At 45.4% G+C, this 22,136-nt stretch overlaps 1 protein-coding gene across 1 annotated transcript in view; it reads right to left on the reverse strand.

The window, feature by feature from the left end:
• Positions 1-3,452: 3,452 nt before the first annotated feature.
• The window catches only part of CHRDL2 (chordin like 2), a 41,816-nt gene continuing 23,132 nt past the window's right edge, over positions 3,453-22,136 (reverse strand). The window contains exons 2-5 of the mRNA XM_075334004.1: positions 13,477-13,671; positions 11,685-11,867; positions 11,382-11,474; positions 3,453-4,329 (exon numbers count right to left, since the gene is read on the reverse strand). Of these exons, the coding sequence (XP_075190119.1) occupies positions 4,265-4,329; positions 11,382-11,474; positions 11,685-11,867; positions 13,477-13,671 (536 nt within the window). The 3' untranslated portion in view covers positions 3,453-4,264. The remainder of the gene's footprint in view (positions 4,330-11,381; positions 11,475-11,684; positions 11,868-13,476; positions 13,672-22,136) is intronic.

Below are 22,136 nucleotides of genomic sequence, written 5' to 3' on the forward strand. Positions count from 1 at the left end.
CATTGAAAGCCATGCATGCCCATGCCATCACGTTGCCTCCACCATGTTTTACAGAGGATGTGGTGTGCCTTGGATCATGTGCCGTTCCCTTTCTTCTCCAAACTTTTTTCCTCCCATCATTCTGGTACAGGTTGATCTTTGTCTCATCTGTCCATAGAATACTTTTCCAGAACTGAGCTGGCTTCATGAGGTGTTTTTCAGCAAATGTAACTCTGGTCTGTCTATTTTTGGAATTGATGAATGGTTTGCATCTAGATGTGAACCCTTTGTATTTACTTTCATGGAGTCTTCTCTTTACTGGTGACTTAGAGACAGATACACCTACTTCACTGAGAGTGTTCTGGACTTCAGTTGATGTTGTGAACGGGTTCTTCACCAAAGAAAGTATGCGGCGATCATCCACCACTGTTGTCATCCGTGGACGCCCAGGCCTTTTTGAGTTCCCAAGCTCACCAGTCAATTCCTTTTTTCTCAGAATGTACCCGACTGTTGATTTTGCTACTCCAAGCATGTCTGCTATCTCTCTGATGGATTTTTTCTTTTTTTTCAGCCTCTGCTTCACCTCAATTGAGAGTTCCTTAGACCGCATGTTGTCTGGTCACAGCAACAGCTTCCAAATGCAAAACCACACACCTATAATCAACCCCAGACCTTTTAACTACTTCATTGATTACAGGTTAACGAGGGAGACGCCTTCAGAGTTAATTGCAGCCCTTAGAGTCCCTTGTCCAATTACTTTTGGTCCCTTGAAAAAGAGGAGGCTATGCATTACAGAGCTATGATTCCTAAACCCTTTCTCCGATTTGGATGTGAAAATGCTCATATTGCAGCTGGGAGTGTGCACTTTCAGCCCATATTATATATAGAATTGTATTTCTGAACATGTTTTTGTAAACAGCCAAAATAACAAAACTTGTGTCACTGTCCAAATATTTCTGGACCTAACTGTAGCTCAGCATTGAGACCACCATCCATCCCGGTCAAGTATCCAGCGCCTTTGGCTGTAAACATCCCCGTATCATCAGGCTTCCACCACTGAACTTGACAGTTCCTTCACTTTCTCGATCCGTTCGCCATTTTTCCCTTGTTTCTTCCAGATCCATTTCCCCAACCAGAGCCATCTATTGACTTTCGTCTCATGGCTCCAAATCTCTCGTTTCTAATTTTCCACTTTTCGTTCTTCTTTGTAATCTCGAGTCGACGCTTTTGATGACAATATTGAAGTTGAGGCTTCTTCCCCTTTTTTCGGGCCACCATTCCAGACTTGTGTAACGCGCGTCGCTCGGTGCTTCATGGCCGTCTGTGATGTCACTATTATGGAGCAGACGAGCCGCCTCCACTGCCGGGTGTCACCACAACTCATAGACCTTGTGATGAGACGACTTGTTGGCTCCGATATTTTGCCTAGACGTCTCCTCTTGGCTTTTGATTGGATGGATGGACATAATTTCATATCTACCACCTGTCACGGCCTCACATGATGCAGTTTAGCAATTTTCTTGGCCCAGAGACCGCTATCGTTGAGCTGGATGATGAGGTTTCCCTTTTCTTGGGAAATCTTTTTCATGGCGACTCCTTATTTCGAACCAGTGAATTCTTTCGCTTGGGAATCAACCTAATAACACAGTGAGCTATGAGGGAATGTGAGAAAAGGTTGTAATTTGTAGTAGGAGCAAAACAGTAACAATGCAGTGACATAAGAAGAATCTGCATAACTAATCATATGCTAAATAGCTGCAAGTCACATTTATGTATGAGAAGCCAAGATGATGGTCTATAAAATTAAGGTAGTCTCACGCTCAAAGCTGTAGACGATGGTGAGATATGGAGCCTGAAAGTTAAAAGGTCAAAACTTTGTTACCCTTTTGCTCATCAATGTATATACATTAACAGCACTAAGTTTTCTACATATATCTAACTGAACCGAGTTTACTACATAGATACAGTAACAGAACCAAACTGATTAAATAGATATGAGAAAAGAACCAAGGTTACCACACAGATGCAGTCACAGAACCAATCTTAGTACATAAATAGAGTAATAGAACCAAGCAAACTCACAGTTACTACAATAGAATCAATCTTACGTCATGAATATGGAAAAATAACTGAGCCTACAACATACATACAGTGACAAAACCAAGCTTTCTACAACCATTTTCGAAGAGAACCAAACGCAGATTTTATAACAGAACCAGCTTATTACATACAGTAACAGACCCAAGCTTACTGCAGAGATCTGGAAATGGAACTGAGTACTACATGGATCTCGTAACAGAACCAAACTAACAATATAGATACAGTAACAGAACTAAGTTTACTACATAATTACAGAAACAGAACCAAGCCTACTATACATATATGGAAAAAGAACCATGGTCATTACATAGACACAGCATAGGAACCAAGTATGCTACATACATACAAAATCAAGCTTATTAAATAGATACAGTAACAGAACTAAGCTAACTACATAACTATAGGAACAGAATCAAGCTTACTATAAAGATATGGAAAAAGAACTATGGTCATTACATAGATATGGTAACAGAACCAAGTATGCTACATACTGTACGTATGGTAACAAACCCAAACCAAGCTTATTACATAGATACAGTAACAGAACTAAGCTTACTACATAATTATAGAAACAAAACCAAGCCTACTATACAGATATGGAAAAAGAACACTGGTCATTACATAGATATGGTAACATAACCAAGTATACTACATATGTACAGTAACAAAACCAAGCTTAATACATTGATACAGTAACAGAACTAAGCTTACTACATAATTATTGAAACAGAACAAAGCTTAACATAAAGATATGAAAAAAGAACCATGCACATTACATTGATATGGTAACATAACTAAGTATACTACATAGCTATGGTAACAGAACCAAGCTTAATAAATACATACTGCAAATGAACCAAACTTTTTTTATACATATTTTAACAAAACCAAGCTTACTATAAAATTACAGTAAGAGAACCAAAGCTACTATAAAGTTATGGAAAAAGAACAATGCTTCTTACACAGATACAGTATCAGAACCAAGCATGCTACATAGGTATGGTAACAGAACCACGCTTAATACATAGATATGGTAACAGAACAGGTTCCTCTTAATTTGGTTGATAGGATGACTGATTGACCCGCCTACGTAAAATACACAAATGTGACACCGTATTCTCAGGAACACTGGTCTGGGGTACGAAGAGGTGATTTTACTGTGTTTGATTTTTTTACATTTATATATTAAGAGTTTTTTTTACCTTTTTTTGTTACTTTTTTTTTGTTAGGGATCAAAAATGCAGTGGAGACCCCACCATTAAAATAAAAGTGCGGACAATGCGTAGAATAGATTAATACTTTATTACAAATTTAATAAACATAAAATAAACAAGAAAAAAAAATAAATTCAGAAAATATTTTAATTAGATCTTTTTTTTTTCTTTCAGACAGAAATATATATCAAAATAAATAGATGTGCTCGGTCACGGTCAGCTAGGCGACATCTTCTAAGAGACCGAATCTCCAGCACACTGACCATCTCCACGGTAGACCTCTCCTAAACTTGCCTGCAAGAACCTCCAGCCCTTCCTCAGGACGTTCCCCTCCCTCCACGAGTATAATACAGTAGATAATGTATAAGATACGGATACATCTGAGCTCCATAGATGCTCTCAAGGTGTCGGGTATCCTCCAGGAAGAACAGACGAAGGAAACCAGGACCTGACACTGAACCAGCGGAGGTGGCAGGAAGGTGTGAGCTCAGAGCTAAGAAGACGCCAGCAGAACCCTCTGAACACCCGCTGGGGCTTGGATATGTTTGGATTTAGCAATCCCGTAACATTCTGTGGAGCAAACAAGTGAAGAAGAAGAACATGAATGGGCAAAGCATCGAGATCTCCAAGTTCTAGTCAGCAGGAATTACGATAGAAGCAAATGTCCTTCCACCCCGCAAAAGGGGGCGGACGTGAAGACGGGGCAATGGCGGCCGGAGGGGACACTTGCCGGTAGGTCCATCCTCTTCCTCATAGAGAAGCGGATGTGACCGCAGTCTCTGATCAGGCTGATCCGGTGGCAGGACAGATACAAGATTCCTCGGAGCTGAGGTCTTCTTCTCTGAGGTCCCACCGCCTTGCAGATCAGGTTGGGAAGTGTTTTTGGCATGAAAGTTTTTGTTTTAATTCGCCTCTATATGTTCAGACTGCTCGGCATTGATGGAGTGCAATAGTCACTACAAGGCCCCCGTCTAGAGCTCAACCACCTCGGTCATGTTCAGCTCAGGAGGCTGAGGCCTGAAGATGTTCCACTGACCTGAAGAAGGAGCAGAGAAGGGTTAGGGGCTTCAGAAGGCAAAACACCCTGGTGATGACATCACTCATATAATGACACGTGATCAGATGTGAAGCCACACCCCTTATATAGCCCCACCCTTGGTGATGACATCACTGATATGACATGTGACTAGACATGAGACCACACCCCTACTATACAGCCCCGTTCCTTGTGAGGACATCTCTGATATAATGACTGACGTGATCAGACATGAGACCACACTCATAATACATAACCCCACCCCCTGGTGATGACATCACTCATATAACATGTGATCAGACATGAGACCACATCCCTTATATACAGCCCCGCCCCCTGGTGATGACATCACTGATATAATGACATATCATAGTATCATAGTATCATAGTTTTTAAGGTTGAAGGGAGACTCTAAGTCCATCTAGTTCAACCCGTAGCCTAACATGTTGATCCAGAGGAAGGCAAAAAAAACCCAATGTGGCTAACAAGTTCCAATGGGGAAAAATTTCCTTCCTGACTCCACATCCGGCAATCAGACTAGTTCCCTGGATCAATACCCTGTCATAAAATCTAATATACATAACTGGTTATATTAAATTTTTCAAGAAAGGCGTCCAGGCTCTGCTTAAATGTTAGTAGTGAATCCCTCATTACAACATCATGCGGCAGAGAGTTCCATAGTCACTGCTCGTACAGTAAAGAATCCTCGTCTGTGATTATGATTAAACATTCTTTCCTCAAGACGTAGCGGATGCCCCCGTGTTCCAGTCGCAGGCCTAGGTGTAAATAGATCTTTGGAAAGGTCTCTGTACTGTCCCCTCATATATTTATACATTGTGATTAGATCCCCCCTAAGCCTTCGTTTTTCCTGTCTTGGTATTGCAGCCCCCCCATTCCTCTAATAATCTTGGTCGCTCTTCTTTGCACCCTCTCCAGTTCAGCTATGTCCTTCTTATATATCGGTGAGCAGAATTGTACACAGTATATAAGTGCGGTCGCACTAGTGACTTGTACAGAGGTAGAACTATATTTTTTTCATGAACACTTATACCTCTTTTAATACATCCCATTATTTTATTAGCCCTGGCAGCAGCTGCCTGACACTGGCCACTAAAGTGAAGTTTACCATCCCCCCATACACCCAAGTCTTTTTCTGTGTCTGTTTTACCCAGTGTTCTACAATTAAGTACATAATCATAAATGTTATTTCCTCTACCCAAGTGCATGACCTTACATTTATCTACATTAAACTGCAATTGCCACTTCTCAGCCCAATCCTCCAATTTACATAAATCTCCCTGTAATATAAAATTATCCATATGAACAGACATGAGACCACACCCCCTATATACACCTCAGCCCCTGGTGATGACATCACTGATATAACGACATATAAAGAGACATGAGACCACATCCCTTATATAAACCCCACCCCCTGGTGATGACATCACTGGTATAATGACACGTGATCAGATGTGAAGCCACACCCCTTATATACAGCAACGCCCCTGGTGACATCACTGACATAATAAAAGGACTTGTGATCAGTCAGGAGACCACACACTTTATATAAAGCCGAACCCCCTTCTGATGACATCACTGATATGACATGTGATCAGCAATGAGTCCATATCCGTTATATACACCCCACCCCCTGGTGATGACATCACTGATATAATGAGAGAGCAGACATCAGCGTCTCACCTATCACTGCTGACACCCAGCCTGTATATGATGATGTAGAGGTTGTCAGTCGTCCTTCATAGAGCCCTTTACGCACTGAGATCGCCCGTTATATCCCGCGCACATCTACACAATCATCTCTCTTGCTCCCGCCAGCGCTGGCACAAAACAACCGCCTGATTTTTTTATTTGTATTTTTTGGCTTCTAACTTTATTTTTTTCTTACAAATTGTGTTGTGAAATTGTCACTCCGTGCAGCGAGGACTCCAGTAAAAAAAGAGAAAAACACAGAGTGTGATTTACGGGATCCAGCAGAGACTTCTCCACACTTAGTCCAGACTTCCTTACACTCCAAGAGGGAGCAATAAAGCCCTGAGAAGAGACTGCGGCTCCCCCACCATAAATTACCCATCCGCAGCGCCAATGATGTCACAGCAGCAGCACACGCACCCCCCCCCCCCCAGCGCGTGCAGGGGAACCGCGCAGCCCCTCCGTCCTCCAACAAGGAGTACGGCCAAAATATCCGCGGCCGGGAACTAAACACCTCCCAACTCACCACAGAATGACACAGCAACAACAGCAATACTGCACTGTATGATCTCTGAACTTAATTCTTCAGTTTATTTTTTAAAATAATTTGTTATAGTAGTTATATTCTTGTACATAGGGGGCAGTATTATAGCAGTTATATTCCTGTACATAGGGGGCAGTATTATAGTAGTTATATTCTTGTACATAGGGGCAGTATTATAGTAGTTATATTCTTGTACATAGGGACAGTATTATAGTAGTTATATTCTTGTACATAGGGGCAGTATTATAGTAGTTATATTCTTGTACATAGGGGCAGTATTATAGTAGTTATATTCTTATACATAGGGACAGTATTATAGTAGTTATATTCTTGTATATAGGGGCAGTATTATAGTAGTTATATTCTTATACATAGGGGCAGTATTATAGTAGTTATATTCTTGTACATAGGGGCAGTATTATAGTAGTTATATTCTTGTACATAGGGGCAGTATTATAGTAGATATATTCTTGTACATAGGTGCAGTATTATAGTAGTTATATTCTTGTACATAGGGGGCAGTATTATAGCAGTTATATTCCTGTACATAGGGGGCAGTATTATAGTAGTTATATTCTTGTACATAGGGGGCAGTATTATAGTAGTTATATTCTTGTATATAGGGGCAGTATTATAGTAGTTATATTCTTGTATAAAGGGTCAGTATTATAGTAGTTATATTCCTGTACATAGGGGGCAGTATTATAGTAGTTATATTCTTGTACATAGGGGGCAGTATTATAGTAGTTATATTCTTGTATATAGGGGCAGTATTATAGTAGTTATATTCTTGTACATAGGGGGCAGTATTATAGTAGTTATGTTACTGTACATAGGGGCAGTATTATAGTAGTTATATTCCTGTACATAGGGGCAGTATTATAGTAGTTATATTCCTGTACATAGGGGCAGTATTATAGTAGTTATATTCTTGTACATAGGGGCAGTATTATAGTAGTTATATTCTTGTACATAGGGGACAGTATTATAGTAGTTATATTCTTGTATATAGGGGGCAGTATTATAGTAGTTATATTCTTGTATATAGGGGGCAGTATTATAGTAGTTATATTCTTGTATATAGGGGCAGTATTATAGTAGTTATATTCTTGTATATAGGGGCAGTATTATAGTAGTTATATTCCTGTACATAGGGGCAGTATTATAGTAGTTATATTCCTGTACATAGGGGCAGTATTATAGTAGTTATATTCCTGTACATAGGGAGCAGTATTATAGTAGTTATATTCCTGCACATAGGGGGCAGTATTATAGTAGTTATATTCTTGTACATAGGGGGCAGTATTATAGTAGTTATATTCTTGTATATAGGGGGCAGTATTATAGTAGTTATATTCTTGTATATAGGGGCAGTATTATAGTAGTTATATTCTTGTACATAGGAGCAGTATTATAGCAGTTATATTCTTGTATATAGGGAGCAGTATTATAGTAGTTATATTCTTGTACATAGGGGCAGTATTATAGTAGTTATATTCTTGTACATAGGGTCAGTATTATAGTAGTTATATTCTTGTACATAGGAGCAGTATTATAGTAGTTATATTCTTGTACATAGGGGCAGTATTATAGTAGTTATATTCTTGTATATAGAGGCAGTATTATATTATTATGATTAATGTCTGGAGCTGCCTTATATTACAGTAATGATATTTCTTTCTCTTCTTGGCTTCTCATGATTTTTCGGCTCCTCTACAGCAGTGAGAAGGTTAAATTATGTTTTAACCTCAATAAATCCATGTGATTCTAGTTTCGGGGGAACATTCCTCTTATTGAGTGTTACTTACGTAAGGGAGTGAATATATTTATTTCTAAGAGGGCAAATAACAGTGAAGGTGATGGAACAGTAATAGGAGTCTCCGTTCCTGGGAGGTCTCGTCTCACCGCACCACCATAAACTTTACAAGAGGAAGACTGAGGCATCGCCATGAAGGTCAGGACACAAGATGCGGCAGATGTGCTGCACGCTGGCCCTTTAAATGACCATTTCATACGGCTGATGACGAGCGGTTACATCACTTTCCCCGGCCGGTGGCTGCCCAGGCACTGATTCCCAGCTGTGGAGTTTCCAGTGCCCACCGGCTTTTCCTACCACACGTTCGTGGCCCGGGGGTCTCGCCCATTTCATACCCGGGTGCCCTTTCATACATAAAGATTCCTTCAGCCCTGAACAGATGACACAAGAAAAACGTCTCTGTAAAATCTCAGAGCCTCTGACTAACGACTTCTTAAAGGGCCAGTGAACTATTATATTTAAAGGGGTCGTTCATTTTTTGGGGACAAATGTATTTTTTTTTACTTGAATTTATGTATGTAGGGAATTTATGTATTTTTGCTCTTCAGTTTATCACTGCTGGGGGAGGAGGTAATCATTATTTCCTCTATCCCAGCAGTCATTATCTCCTGTCCCCCTACCCTCCAGCAGTCATTATCTCCTGTCCCCCTCCAGCAGTCATTATCTCCTGTCCCCCTCCCCTCCAGCAGTCATTATCTCCTGTCCCCCTCCAGCAGTCATTATCTCCTGTCCCCCTTCCCTCCAGCAGTCATTATCTCCTGTCCCCCTCCCCTCCAGCAGTCATTATCTCCTGTCCCCCTCCCCTCTAGCAGTCATTATCTCCTGTCCCCCTCCCCTCCAGCAGTCATTATCTCCTGTCCCCCTCCCCTCCAGCAGTCATTATCTCCTGTCCCCCTCCCCTCCAGCAGTCATTATCTCCTGTCCCACTCCCCTCCAGCAGTCATTATCTCCTGTCCCACTCCCCTCCAGCAGTCATTATCTCCTGTCCCCCTCCCCTCCAGCAGTCATTATCTCCTGTCCCACTCCCCTCCAGCAGTCATTATCTCCTGTCCCCCTCCCCTCCAGCAGTCATTATTTCCTGTCCCCCCTCCGCTCCAGCAGTCATTATCTCCTATCCCCCTCCCCTCCAGCAGTCATTATCTCCTGTCCCCCTCCAGCAATCATTATCTCCTGTCCCCCTCCAGCAGTCATTATCTCCTGTCCCCCTCCAGCAGTCATTATCTCCTGTCCCCCTCCCCTCTAGCAGTCATTATCTCCTGTCCCCCTTCCCTCCAGCAGTCATTATCTCCTGTCCCCCTCCAGCAGTCATTATCTCCTGTCCCCCTCCCCTCCAGCAGTCATTATCTCCTGTCCCCCTCCAGCAGTCATTATCTCCTGTCCCCCTCCCCTCTAGCAGTCATTATCTCCTGTCCTCCTCCCCTCTAGCAGTCATTATTTCCTGTCCCCCCACCGCAACAGCAGTCATTATCTCCTGTCCCCCTCCCCTCTAGCAGTCATTATCTCCTGTCCCCCTTCCCTCCAGCAGTCATTATCTCCTGTCCCCCTCCAGCAGTCATTATCTCCTGTCCCCCTCCCCTCCAGCAGTCATTATCTCCTGTCCCCCTCCAGCAGTCATTATCTCCTGTCCCCCTCCCCTCCAGCAGTCATTATCTCCTGTCCCCCTCCCCTCTAGCAGTCATTATTTCCTGTCCCCCCACCGCTCCAGCAGTCATTATCTCCTGTCCCCCTCCCCTCTAGCAGTCATTATTTCCTGTCCCCCCACCGCTCCAGCAGTCATTATCTCCTGTCCCCCTCCCCTCCAGCAGTCATTATCTCCTGTCCCACTCCCCTCCAGCAGTCATAATCTCCTGTCCCCCTCCCCTCTAGCAGTCATTATTTACTGTCCCCCCTCCGCTCCAGCAGTCATTATCTCCTGTCCCCCTCCCCTCCAGCAGTCATTATCTCCTGTCCCCCTCCCCTCCAGCAGTCATTATCTCCTGTCCCCCTCCAGCAGTCATTATCTCCTGTCCCCCTCCAGCAGTCATTATCTCCTGTCCCCCTCCAGCAGTCATTATCTCCTGTCCCCCTCCCCTCTAGCAGTCATTATCTCCTGTCCCCCTTCCCTCCAGCAGTCATTATCTCCTGTCCCCCTCCAGCAGTCATTATCTCCTGTCCCCCTCCAGCAGTCATTATCTCCTGTCCCCCTCCCCTCTAGCAGTCATTATCTCCTGTCCCCCTTCCCTCCAGCAGTCATTATCTCCTGTCTACCTCCCCTCCAGCAGTCATTATCTCCTGTCCCCCTCCAGCAGTCATTATCTCCTGTCCCACTCCCCTCCAGCAGTCATTATCTCCTGTCCCCCTCCCCTCTAGCAGTCATTATCTCCTGTCCCCCTCCAGCAGTCATTATCTCCTGTCCCACTCCCCTCCAGCAGTCATAATCTCCTGTCCCCCTCCCCTCTAGCAGTCATTATCTCCTGTCCCCCTCCCCTCCAGCAGTCATTATCTCCTGTCCCCCTCCCCTCCAGCAGTCGTCATCTCCTCTCCCCCTCCAGCAGTCATTACCTCCTGTTCCCCTCCCCTCCAGCAGAGCAGTCATTATCTCCTGTCCCCCTCCCCTCCAGCAGTCATCATCTCCTGTCCCCCTCCCCTCCAGCAGTCATTATCTCCTGTCCCCCTCCCCTCCAGCAGTCATTATCTCCTGTCCCCCTCCCCTCCAGCAGTCATAATCTCCTGTCCCCCTCCCCTCCAGCAGTTCTTATGAGATAACTTTTTGCTATTAGAGCTACAAATATCACAAAATTATGGTATTTTCAAGACGTGACACATCACCTGAGTTATGCTCATCTTTTTTTTTTTCGAATTTTGACACACCAAGCTCAAAAGGTTGGCCATCACTGGTTTAGACAGCAGTGATCGATACCGGGTCCCCCGATCCGGAGATCGCAGACCAGGGGTCCCCACATCCCAACGCTCTGTGATCAATGCCTGGCTGTAAGTTACCTTCGCTCGTCCGGGTCACCAGCCGGAAATGTTCTGCTTCTTGCTTAAAGTCCTGTTTTGCCACTTTTTTAATCTGTATTAAGTGGAAAATCCCTGCAGGAAAAACAAAAAACAGACAGGAAAATGACATCTAATTGTTGCACTGCACATAAGGCATAAGTCACACTCCAGACATCACAAATCACAGTCCAGGGACTGATACAACTGGCAACAACTGTAACAAAACCTCAGCTGCGGGCAGCATTTGGATGGCCCGGCTTTCAGTCACTGACAGCAAGCAGAGATCTTAGCACTGAACTTCACCTTTCACCATTTTCCAGACGTAAATCTCCACGTCCTCGGAGGCTTCCTTCTCGATGGCGATTTTCCTGAGGTTCTCCTTCTGGGTGGCAGAGTTGGGGGACATGTACATGTAGACCAGGATCTTATTGGGGCTCTTCACACATCTGGGGGAGACCACCTCGGCCGTGGGCTTCACTTTATCATCTGGAGGGGCACATATAAGATGTTGGGTTACTGGGAATATTTTTTTATTTTTGCGCTTTTGCTTTACCCTCTGCCACAGCCGTGATCAGAGCCGGTAGATGCCAGCGGTATAACAATCTGTGCCCGCACAGGTACACCGGGGGGCTGGAGGGGTTAATGGGCCGTTCTAGAGCACATTAGCAGATACTGGATTAGGTTACACGTTATGTCTTTTTTTATACATGGTGGGGAATGAATACCGGCCCCCCGCTGCCCCAGGTGTACAGGATGACACATATGGGGCCTCAGTCATCACAAATGCCCTACAGTAACCTTCTATATCACACATAGCAGCCAATCAGCAGTCAACTTCCATTTTACCAATCTGCACCCAGCTTTCAATTCACCAGAGGAACGAATCAGAGCTCAGCTTTCATTTTACCAGAGGAACCAATCAGACATCAGCTTCTATTTTACCAAAGAAGCCAATCAGAGCTCAGCTTTCATTTTTCCAGAAAAACCAATCAGAGCTCGACTTTTATTTTACCAATCAACTCCCAGATTTCATCCTACCAAATGAACCAGAGTTCAGTTTTCATCTTACCAGGAGAACCAATAAGAGCTCAACTTTCCTTTGACTAACCAATTCCCAGCTTTCTTTTTCGCAGAAGAACCAATGAGAGCTCAGCTTTTTATATTAATGGAGCAGCTCGGATTTCATTTTACCAATCAACACCCAAATTTCATGTTACCAAATCAACCAATCAGAGTTCAGCTTTCATTTCTCCAGAAGAACTAATCAGAGCTCAACATTTTAGATTAACAAAGCAACCAATCAGAGCTTCGCTTTCATTTCTCTAGAACCAATCGATGCTCGGCTTTCATATCTCCAGAACCAATCAGAGCTTGGCTTTCATTTCTTCAGAACCAATCAGAGCTCAGCTTTCATTTTAACCAGGAGAACCAAAGATTGGTTCTTCTGGAGAAATGAAAGCCAATCAGAGCTCAGCTTTTTAGATTAACAAAGCAACCAATCATAGCTCAGTTTTAATTTCTCCATAACCAATCAGAGCTCGGCTTTAATTTCTCTAGAACCAATAAGAGCTCGGCTTTCATTTCTCCAGGAGAATTAATCAGAGCTCAGCTTTTATTTCTTCGGAATCAGTCAGAGCTCAGCTTTCATTCTCCAGCACCAATCAGAGCTCGGCTTTCATTCTCCAACACCAATCAGAGCTCGGCTTTCATTCTCCAACACCAATCAGAGCTCGGCTTTCATTCTCCAACACCAATCAGAGCTCGGCTTTCATTCTCCAACACCAATCAGAGCTCGGCTTTCATTCTCCAACACCAATCAGAGCTCGGCTTTCATTCTCCAACACCAATCAGAGCTCGGCTTTCATTCTCCAACACCAATCGGAGCTTGGCTTTCATTTCTCCAGCACCAATCGGAGCCCGGCTTTCGTTTTCCCTCAGTAGTGGGTGGAATGGCGTAATTAGGGCGGGGCAGGGACCCTGCGGTCACACATTATCTGCCTCTGCACACGTTTTGTATAGGACGTCCCATTGGCGGCGGTCGCCCAGTGTCGGTGTGCTCTTACACCCGCAGTTGTCGCGTCGTGCGCACCCTTACCCGGGCAGACTTTGCAGCACTTTCCCTCCACTTTCTCCGGATAATCGCAGGGATACTCCTCCGGACAGGTAACCCGCTGACAGTCCTGGATCCCATCTTTACACGTGCACAGGATACAGGGGATCGCTCCGAAATTCCGGAAGACGGGATGCCAGACCTCGCCGTGCGAATACGTCTTCCCATTATACACGCAGGCTGGGGGGAAACAATCAGCAAGGATTATACATAGGAGGCCCCCAGCATTACACATAGCACATGGCAGCAGTACACAGCCAGCGAAAATAAGAAACGCTGCAGTGTAAAGCAAGGGGAAAGAGAAGCAGGAGCAACTGATGAAATAAAAAGATGTCAGACGAGATCAAACCCGATGCCTGGACACTGATCTAATATTTACACTAATGGGGTAGAGCTGCAGTGTAGAGCATGGCGGAAGGATAAAGCTGCAGCCTAAGCCACAGTCCAATAGATCCCACAGCCAGGCTGGCATCACTGAAAATATATCTGTAGGAAAAGAGTGGCGCTACAGTATAAAGTATGGGGTAGGCTAGAAGAGAAGAAGCCGGAGAGACGAGGCAGACAGTTTACTTTCACAGCGGAGTATTAGTAGAGCAGAGCTGCAATATAAAGTATGGGGGAAGAGAGAAGAGAAGCAGCCTGAGAGATGAGGCAGTTTACTGAGGAGTAATGGAGCAGAGCTGCAATATAAAGTATGGGGTAGGCTAGAAGAGAAGAAGCCTGAGAGATGAGGCAGTTTACTGAAGAGTAATGGAGCAGAGCTGCAATATAAAGTATGGGGGAGGAGAGAAGAGAAGCAGCCTGAGAGATGAGGCAGTTTACTGAGGAGTAATGGAGCAGAGCTGCAATATAAAGTATGGGGGAGGAGAGAAGAGAAGCAGCCTGAGAGATGAGGCAGCTTACTGAGGAGTAATGGAGCAGAGCTGCAATATAAAGTATGGGGGAAGAGAGAAGAGAAGCAGCCTGAGAGATGAGGCAGTTTACTGAGGAGTAATGGAGCAGAGCTGCAATATAAAGTATGGGGGAGGAGAGAAGAGAAGCAGCCTGAGAGATGAGGCAGTTTACTGAGCATTAATGGAGCAGAGCTGCAATATAAAGTATGGGGGAGGCGAGAAGAGAAGCAGCCTGAGAGATGAGGCAGTTTACTGAGGAGTAATGGAGCAGAGCTGCAATATAAAGTATGGGAGAGAAGAGAAGCAGCCTGAGAGATGAGAGACAGTTTACTGAAGAGTAATGGAGCAGAGCTGCAATATAAAGTATGGGGGAGGAGAGAAGAGAAGCAGCCTGAGAGATGAGGCAGTTTACTGAGGAGTAATGGAGCAGAGCTGCAATATAAAGTATGGAGGAGGAGAGAAGAGAAGCAGCCTGAGAGATGAGGCAGTTTACTGAGGAGTAATGGAGCAGAGCTGCAATATAAAGTATGGGGGAGGCGAGAAGAGAAGCAGCCTGAGAGATGAGGCAGTTTACTGAGGAGTAATGGAGCAGAGCTGCAATATAAAGTATGGGGGAAGAGAGAAGAGAAGCAGCCTGAGAGATGAGGCAGATTACTGAGGAGTAATGGAGCAGAGCTGCAATATAAAGTATGGGGGAGGAGAGAAGAGAAGCAGCCTGAGAGATGAGGCAGTTTACTGAGGAGTAATGGAGCAGAGCTGCAATATAAAGTATGGGGGAAGAGAGAAGAGAAGCAGCCTGAGAGACGAGGCAGTTTACTGAGGAGTAATGGAGCAGAGCTGCAATATAAAGTATGGGGGAGGAGAGAAGAGAAGCAGCCTGAGAGATGAGGCAGTTTACTGAGGAGTAATGGAGCAGAGCTGCAATATAAAGTATGGGGGAGGAGAGAAGCAGCCTGAGAGACGAGGCAGTTTACTGAGGAGTAATGGAGCAGAGCTGCAATATAAAGTATGGGGGAGGAGAGAAGAGAAGCAGCCTGAGAGATGAGGCAGATTACTGAGGAGTAATGGAGCAGAGCTGCAATATAAAGTATGGGGGAGGAGAGAAGAGAAGCAGCCTGAGAGATGAGGCAGTTTACTGAGGAGTAATGGAGCAGAGCTGCAATATAAAGTATGGAGGAGGAGAGAAGAGAAGCAGCCTGAGAGATGAGGCAGTTTACTGAGGAGTAATGGAGCAGAGCTGCAATATAAAGTATGGGGGAAGAGAGAAGAGAAGCAGCCTGAGAGATGAGGCAGTTTACTGAGGAGTAATGGAGCAGAGCTGCAATATAAAGTATGGGGGAGGAGAGAAGCAGCCTGAGAGACGAGGCAGTTTACTGAGGATTAATGGAGCAGAGCTGCAATATAAAGTATGGGGGAGGAGAGAAGAGAAGCAGCCTGAGAGATGAGGCAGTTTACTGAGGAGTAATGGAGCAGAGCTGCAATATAAAGTATGGGGGAGGAGAGAAGAGACGCAGCCTGAGAGATGAGGCAGTTTACTGAGGAGTAATGGAGCAGAGCTGCAATATAAAGTATGGGGGAGGAGAGAAGAGAAGCAGCCTGAGAGATGAGGCAGTTTACTGAGGAGTAATGGAGCAGAGCTGCAATATAAAGTATGGAGGAGGAGAGGAGAGAAGCAGCCTGAGAGATGAGGCAGTATACTGAGGAGTAATGGAGCAGAGCTGCAATATAAAGTATGGGGGAGGAGAGAAGAGAAGCAGCCTGAGAGATGAGGCAGTTTACTGAGGAGTAATGGAGCAGAGCTGCAATATAAAGTATGGAGGAGGAGAGGAGAGAAGCAGCCTGAGAGATGAGGCAGTTTACTGAGGATTAATGAAGCAGAGCTGCAATATAAAGTATGGGGGAGGAGAGAAGAGAAGCAGCCTGAGAGATGAGGCAGACAATACTGAGGATGAATGAAGCAGAGCTGCAATATAAAGTATGGGGGAGGAGAGAAGAGAAGCAGCCTGAGAGATGTGGCAGACAATACTGAGGATGAATGAAGCAGAGCTGCAATATAAAGTATGGGGGAGGAGAGAAGAGAAGCAGCCTGAGAGATGAGGCAGTTTACTGAGCATTAATGGAGCAGAGCTGCAATATAAAGTATGGGGGAGGCGAGAAGAGAAGCAGCCTGAGAGATGAGGCAGTTTACTGAGGAGTAATGGAGCAGAGCTGCAATATAAAGTAAGGGGGAGGCGAGAAGAGAAGCAGCCTGAGAGATGAGGCAGTTTACTGAGGAGTAATGGAGCAGAGCTGCAATATAAAGTATGGGGGAGGCGAGAAGAGAAGCAGCCTGAGAGATGAGGCAGTTTACTGAGGAGTAATGGAGCAGAGCTGCAATATAAAGTATGGGAGAGAAGAGAAGCAGCCTGAGAGATGAGGCAGTTTACTGAGGAGTAATGGAGAAGAGCTGCAATATAAAGTATGGGGGAGGAAAGAAGAGAAGCAGCCTGAGAGATGAGGCAGTTTACTGAGGAGTAATGGAGCAGAGCTGCAGTATAAAGTATGGGGGAGGAGAGAAGAGAAGCAGCCTGAGAGATGAGGCAGTTTACTGAGGATTAATGGAGCAGAGCTGCAATATAAAGTATGGGGGAGGAGAGAAGAGAAGCAGCCTGAGAGATGAGGCAGTTTACTGAGGATTAATGGAGCAGAGCTGCAATATAAAGTATGGGGGAGGCGAGAAGAGAAGCAGCCTGAGAGATGAGGCAGTTTACTGAGGAGTAATGGAGCAGAGCTGCAATATAAAGTATGGGGGAGGAGAGAAGAGAAGCAGCCTGAGAGATGAGGCAGTTTACTGAGGAGTAATGGAGCAGAGCTGCAATATAAAGTATGGAGGAGGAAAGAAGAGAAGCAGCCTGAGAGATGAGGCAGTTTACTGAGGAGTAATGGAGCAGAGCTGCAATATAAAGTATGGGGGAGGAGAGGAGAGAAGCAGCCTGAGAGACGAGGCAGTTTACTGAGGAGTAATGGAGCAGAGCTGCAATATAAAGTATGGGGGAGGAGAGAAGAGAAGCAGCCTGAGAGATGAGGCAGTTTACTGAGGAGTAATGGAGCAGAGCTGCAATATAAAGTATGGGGGAGGAGAGAAGAGAAGCAGCCTGAGAGATGAGGCAGTTTACTGAGGAGTAAAGGAGCAGAGCTGCAATATAAAGTATGGGGGAGGAGAGAAGAGAAGCAGCCTGAGAGACGAGGCAGTTTACTGAGGAGTAATGGAGCAGAGCTGCAATATAAATTATGGGGGAGGAGAGAAGAGAAGAAGCCTGAGAGATGAGGCAGTTTACTGAGGAGTAATGGAGCAGAGCTGCAATATAAAGTATGGGGGAGGAGAGAAGAGAAGCAGCCTGAGAGATGAGGCAGTTTACTGAGGAGTAAAGGAGCAGAGCTGCAATATAAAGTATGGGGGAGGAGAGAAGAGAAGCAGCCTGAGAGATGAGGCAGTTTACTGAGGAGTAAAGGAGCAGAGCTGCAATATAAATTATGGGGGAGGAGAGAAGAGAAGAAGCCTGAGAGATGAGGCAGTTTACTGAGGAGTAATGGAGCAGAGCTGCAATATAAAGTATGGGGGAGGAGAGAAGAGAAGCAGCCTGAGAGATGAGGCAGTTTACTGAGGAGTAATGGAGCAGAGCTGCAATATAAAGTATGGGGGAGGAGAGAAGAGAAGCAGCCTGAGAGACGAGGCAGTTTACTGAGGAGTAAAGGAGCAGAGCTGCAATATAAATTATGGGGGAGGAGAGAAGAGAAGAAGCCTGAGAGATGAGGCAGTTTACTGAGGAGTAATGGAGCAGAGCTGCAATATAAAGTATGGGGGAGGAGAGAAGAGAAGCAGCCTGAGAGATGAGGCAGTTTACTGAGGAGTAATGGAGCAGAGCTGCAATATAAAGTATGGGGGAGGAGAGAAGAGAAGCAGCCTGAGAGACGAGGCAGTTTACTGAGGAGTAAAGGAGCAGAGCTGCAATATAAAGTATGGGGGAGGAGAGAAGAGAAGCAGCCTGAGAGATGAGGCAGTTTACTGAGGAGTAAAGGAGCAGAGCTGCAATATAAATTATGGGGGAGGAGAGAAGAGAAGAAGCCTGAGAGATGAGGCAGTTTACTGAGGAGTAATGGAGCAGAGCTGCAATATAAAGTATGGGGGAGGAGAGAAGAGAAGCAGCCTGAGAGATGAGGCAGTTTACTGAGGAGTAATGGAGCAGAGCTGCAATATAAAGTATGGGGGAGGAGAGAAGAGAAGCAGCCTGAGAGATGAGGCAGTTTACTGAGGAGTAATGGAGCAGAGCTGCAATATAAAGTATGGGGGAGGAGAGAAGAGAAGCAGCCTGAGAGATGAGGCAGTTTACTGAGGATTAATGGAGCAGAGCTGCAATATAAAGTATGGGGGAGGAGAGAAGAGAAGAAGCCTGAGAGATGAGGCAGTTTACTGAGGAGTAATGGAGCAGAGCTGCAATATAAAGTATGGGGGAGGAGAGAAGAGAAGCAGCCTGAGAGATGAGGCAGTTTACTGAGGAGTAATGGAGCAGAGCTGCAATATAAAGTATGGGGGAGGAGAGAAGAGAAGCAGCTTGAGAGATGAGGCAGTTTACTGAGGATTAATGGAGCAGAGCTGCAATATAAAGTATGGGGGAGGAGAGAAGAGAAGCAGCCTGAGAGATGAGGCAGTTTACTGAGGAGTAATGGAGCAGAGCTGCAAAATAAAGTATGGGGGAGGAGAGAAGAGAAGCAGCCTGAGAGATGAGGCAGTTTACTGAGGAGTAATGGAGCAGAGCTGCAATATAAAGTATGGGGGAGGAGAGAAGAGAAGCAGCCTGAGAGATGAGGCAGTTTACTGAGGAGTAATGGAGCAGAGCTGCAATATAAAGTATGGGAGAGAAGAGAAGCAGCCTGAGAGATGAGGCAGTTTACTGAGGATTAATGGAGCAGAGCTGCAATATAAAGTATGGGGGAGGAGAGAAGAGAAGCAGCCTGAGAGATGAGGCAGTTTACTGAGGAGTAATGGAGCAGAGCTGCAATATAAAGTATGGGGGAGGAGAGAAGAGAAGCAGCCTGAGAGATGAGGCAGTTTACTGAGGAGTAATGGAGCAGAGCTGCAATATAAAGTATGGGGGAGGAGAGGAGAGAAGCAGCCTGAGAGATGAGGCAGTTTACTGAAGAGTAATGGAGCAGAGCTGCAATATAAAGTATGGGGGAGGAGAGAAGAGAAGCAGCCTGAGAGATGAGGCAGTTTACTGAGGATTAATGGAGCAGAGCTGCAATATAAAGTATGGGGAGGAGAGAAGAGAAGCAGCCTGAGAGATGAGGCAGTTTACTGAGGAGTAATGGAGCAGAGCTGCAATATAAAGTATGGGGGAGGAGAGAAGAGAAGCAGCCTGAGAGACGAGGCAGTTTACTGAGGAGTAATGGAGCAGAGCTGCAATATAAAGTATGGAGGAGGAGAGGAGAGAAGCAGCCTGAGAGATGAGGCAGTTTACTGAGGAGTAATGGAGCAGAGCTGCAATATAAAGTATGGGGGAGGAGAGAAGAGAAGCAGCCTGAGAGATGAGGCAGTTTACTGAGGAGTAATGGAGCAGAGCTGCAATATAAAGTATGGGGGAGGCAAGAAGAGAAGCAGCCTGAGAGATGAGGCAGTTTACTGAGGAGTAATGGAGCAGAGCTGCAATATAAAGTATGGGGGAGGAGAGAAGAGAAGCAGCCTGAGAGATGAGGCAGTTTACTGAGGAGTAATGGAGCAGAGCTGCAATATAAAGTATGGGGGAAAAGAGAAGAGAAGCAGCCTGAGAGACGAGGCAGTTTACTGAGGAGTAATGGAGCAGAGCTGCAATATAAAGTATGGGGGAGGAGAGAAGAGAAGCAGCCTGAGAGATGAGGCAGTTTACTGAGGAGTAATGGAGCAGAGCTGCAATATAAAGTATGGGGGAGGAGAGAAGAGAAGCAGCCTGAGAGATGAGGCAGTTTACTGAGGATTAATGGAGCAGAGCTGCAATATAAAGTATGGGGGAGGCGAGAAGAGAAGCAGCCTGAGAGATGAGGCAGTTTACTGAGGAGTAATGGAGCAGAGCTGCAATATAAAGTATGGGGGAGGCGAGAAGAGAAGCAGCCTGAGAGATGAGGCAGTTTACTGAGGAGTAATGGAGCAGAGCTGCAATATAAAGTATGGGGGAGGAGAGAAGAGAAGCAGCCTGAGAGATGAGGCAGTATACTGAGGAGTAATGGAGCAGAGCTGCAATATAAAGTATGGGGGAGGAGAGAAGAGAAGCAGCCTGAGAGATGAGGCAGTTTACTGAGGAGTAATGGAGCAGAGCTGCAATATAAAGTATGGGGGAGGAGAGAAGAGAAGCAGCCTGAGAGATGAGGCAGTTTACTGAGGAGTAATGGAGCAGAGCTGCAATATAAAGTATGGGGGAGGCGAGAAGAGAAGCAGCCTGAGAGATGAGGCAGTTTACTGAGGAGTAATGGAGCAGAGCTGCAATATAAAGTATGGGGGAGGAGAGAAGAGAAGCAGCCTGAGAGATGAGGCAGTTTACTGAGGAGTAATGGAGCAGAGCTGCAATATAAAGTATGGGGGAGGAGAGAAGAGAAGCAGCCTGAGAGATGAGGCAGTTTACTGAGGAGTAATGGAGCAGAGCTGCAATATAAAGTATGGAGGAGGAGAGAAGAGAAGCAGCCTGAGAGATGAGGCAGTTTACTGAAGAGTAATGGAGCAGAGCTGCAATATAAAGTATGGGGGAGGCGAGAAGAGAAGCAGCCTGAGAGATGAGGCAGTATACTGAAGAGTAATGGAGCAGAGCTGCAATATAAAGTATGGGGGAGGCGAGAAGAGAAGCAGCCTGAGAGATGAGGCAGATTACTGAGGATTAATCAAGCAGAGCTGCAATATAAAGTATGGGAGAGAAGAGAAGCAGCCTGAGAGATGAGGCAGTTTACTGAGGATTAATGGAGCAGAGCTGCAATATAAAGTATGGGGGAAGAGAGAAGAGAAGCAGCCTGAGAGATGAGGCAGTTTACTGAGGAGTAATGGAGCAGAGCTGCAATATAAAGTATGGGGGAGGAGAGAAGAGAAGCAGCCTGAGAGATGAGGCAGTTTACTGAGGATTAATGGAGCAGAGCTGCAATATAAAGTATGGGGGAGGCGAGAAGAGAAGCAGCCTGAGAGATGAGGCAGTTTACTGAGGATTAATGAAGCAGAGCTGCAATATAAAGTATGGGAGAGAAGAGAAGCAGCCTGAGAGACGAGGCAGTTTACTGAGGATTAATGGAGCAGAGCTGCAATATAAAGTATGGGGGAGGAGAGAAGAGAAGCAGCCTGAGAGATGAGGCAGTTTACTGAGGATTAATGGAGCAGAGCTGCAATATAAAGTATGGGGGAAGAGAGAAGAGAAGCAGCCTGAGAGATGAGGCAGTTTACTGAGGAGTAATGGAGCAGAGCTGCAATATAAAGTATGGGGGAGGAGAGAAGAGAAGCAGCCTGAGAGATGAGGCAGTTTACTGAGGAGTAATGGAGCAGAGCTGCAATATAAAGTATGGGGGAGGAGAGAAGAGAAGCAGCCTGAGAGATGAGGCAGTTTACTGAGGAGTAATGGAGCAGAGCTGCAATATAAAGTATGGGGGAGGAGAGAAGAGAAGCAGCCTGAGAGATGAGGCAGTTTACTGAGGAGTAATGGAGAAGAGCTGCAATATAAAGTATGGGGGAGGCGAGAAGAGAAGCAGCCTGAGAGATGAGGCAGT

Source organism: Anomaloglossus baeobatrachus, chromosome 2 (genome assembly GCF_048569485.1).
Source record: "Anomaloglossus baeobatrachus isolate aAnoBae1 chromosome 2, aAnoBae1.hap1, whole genome shotgun sequence".
Classification (NCBI taxonomy): Eukaryota; Metazoa; Chordata; class Amphibia; order Anura; family Aromobatidae; genus Anomaloglossus; species Anomaloglossus baeobatrachus.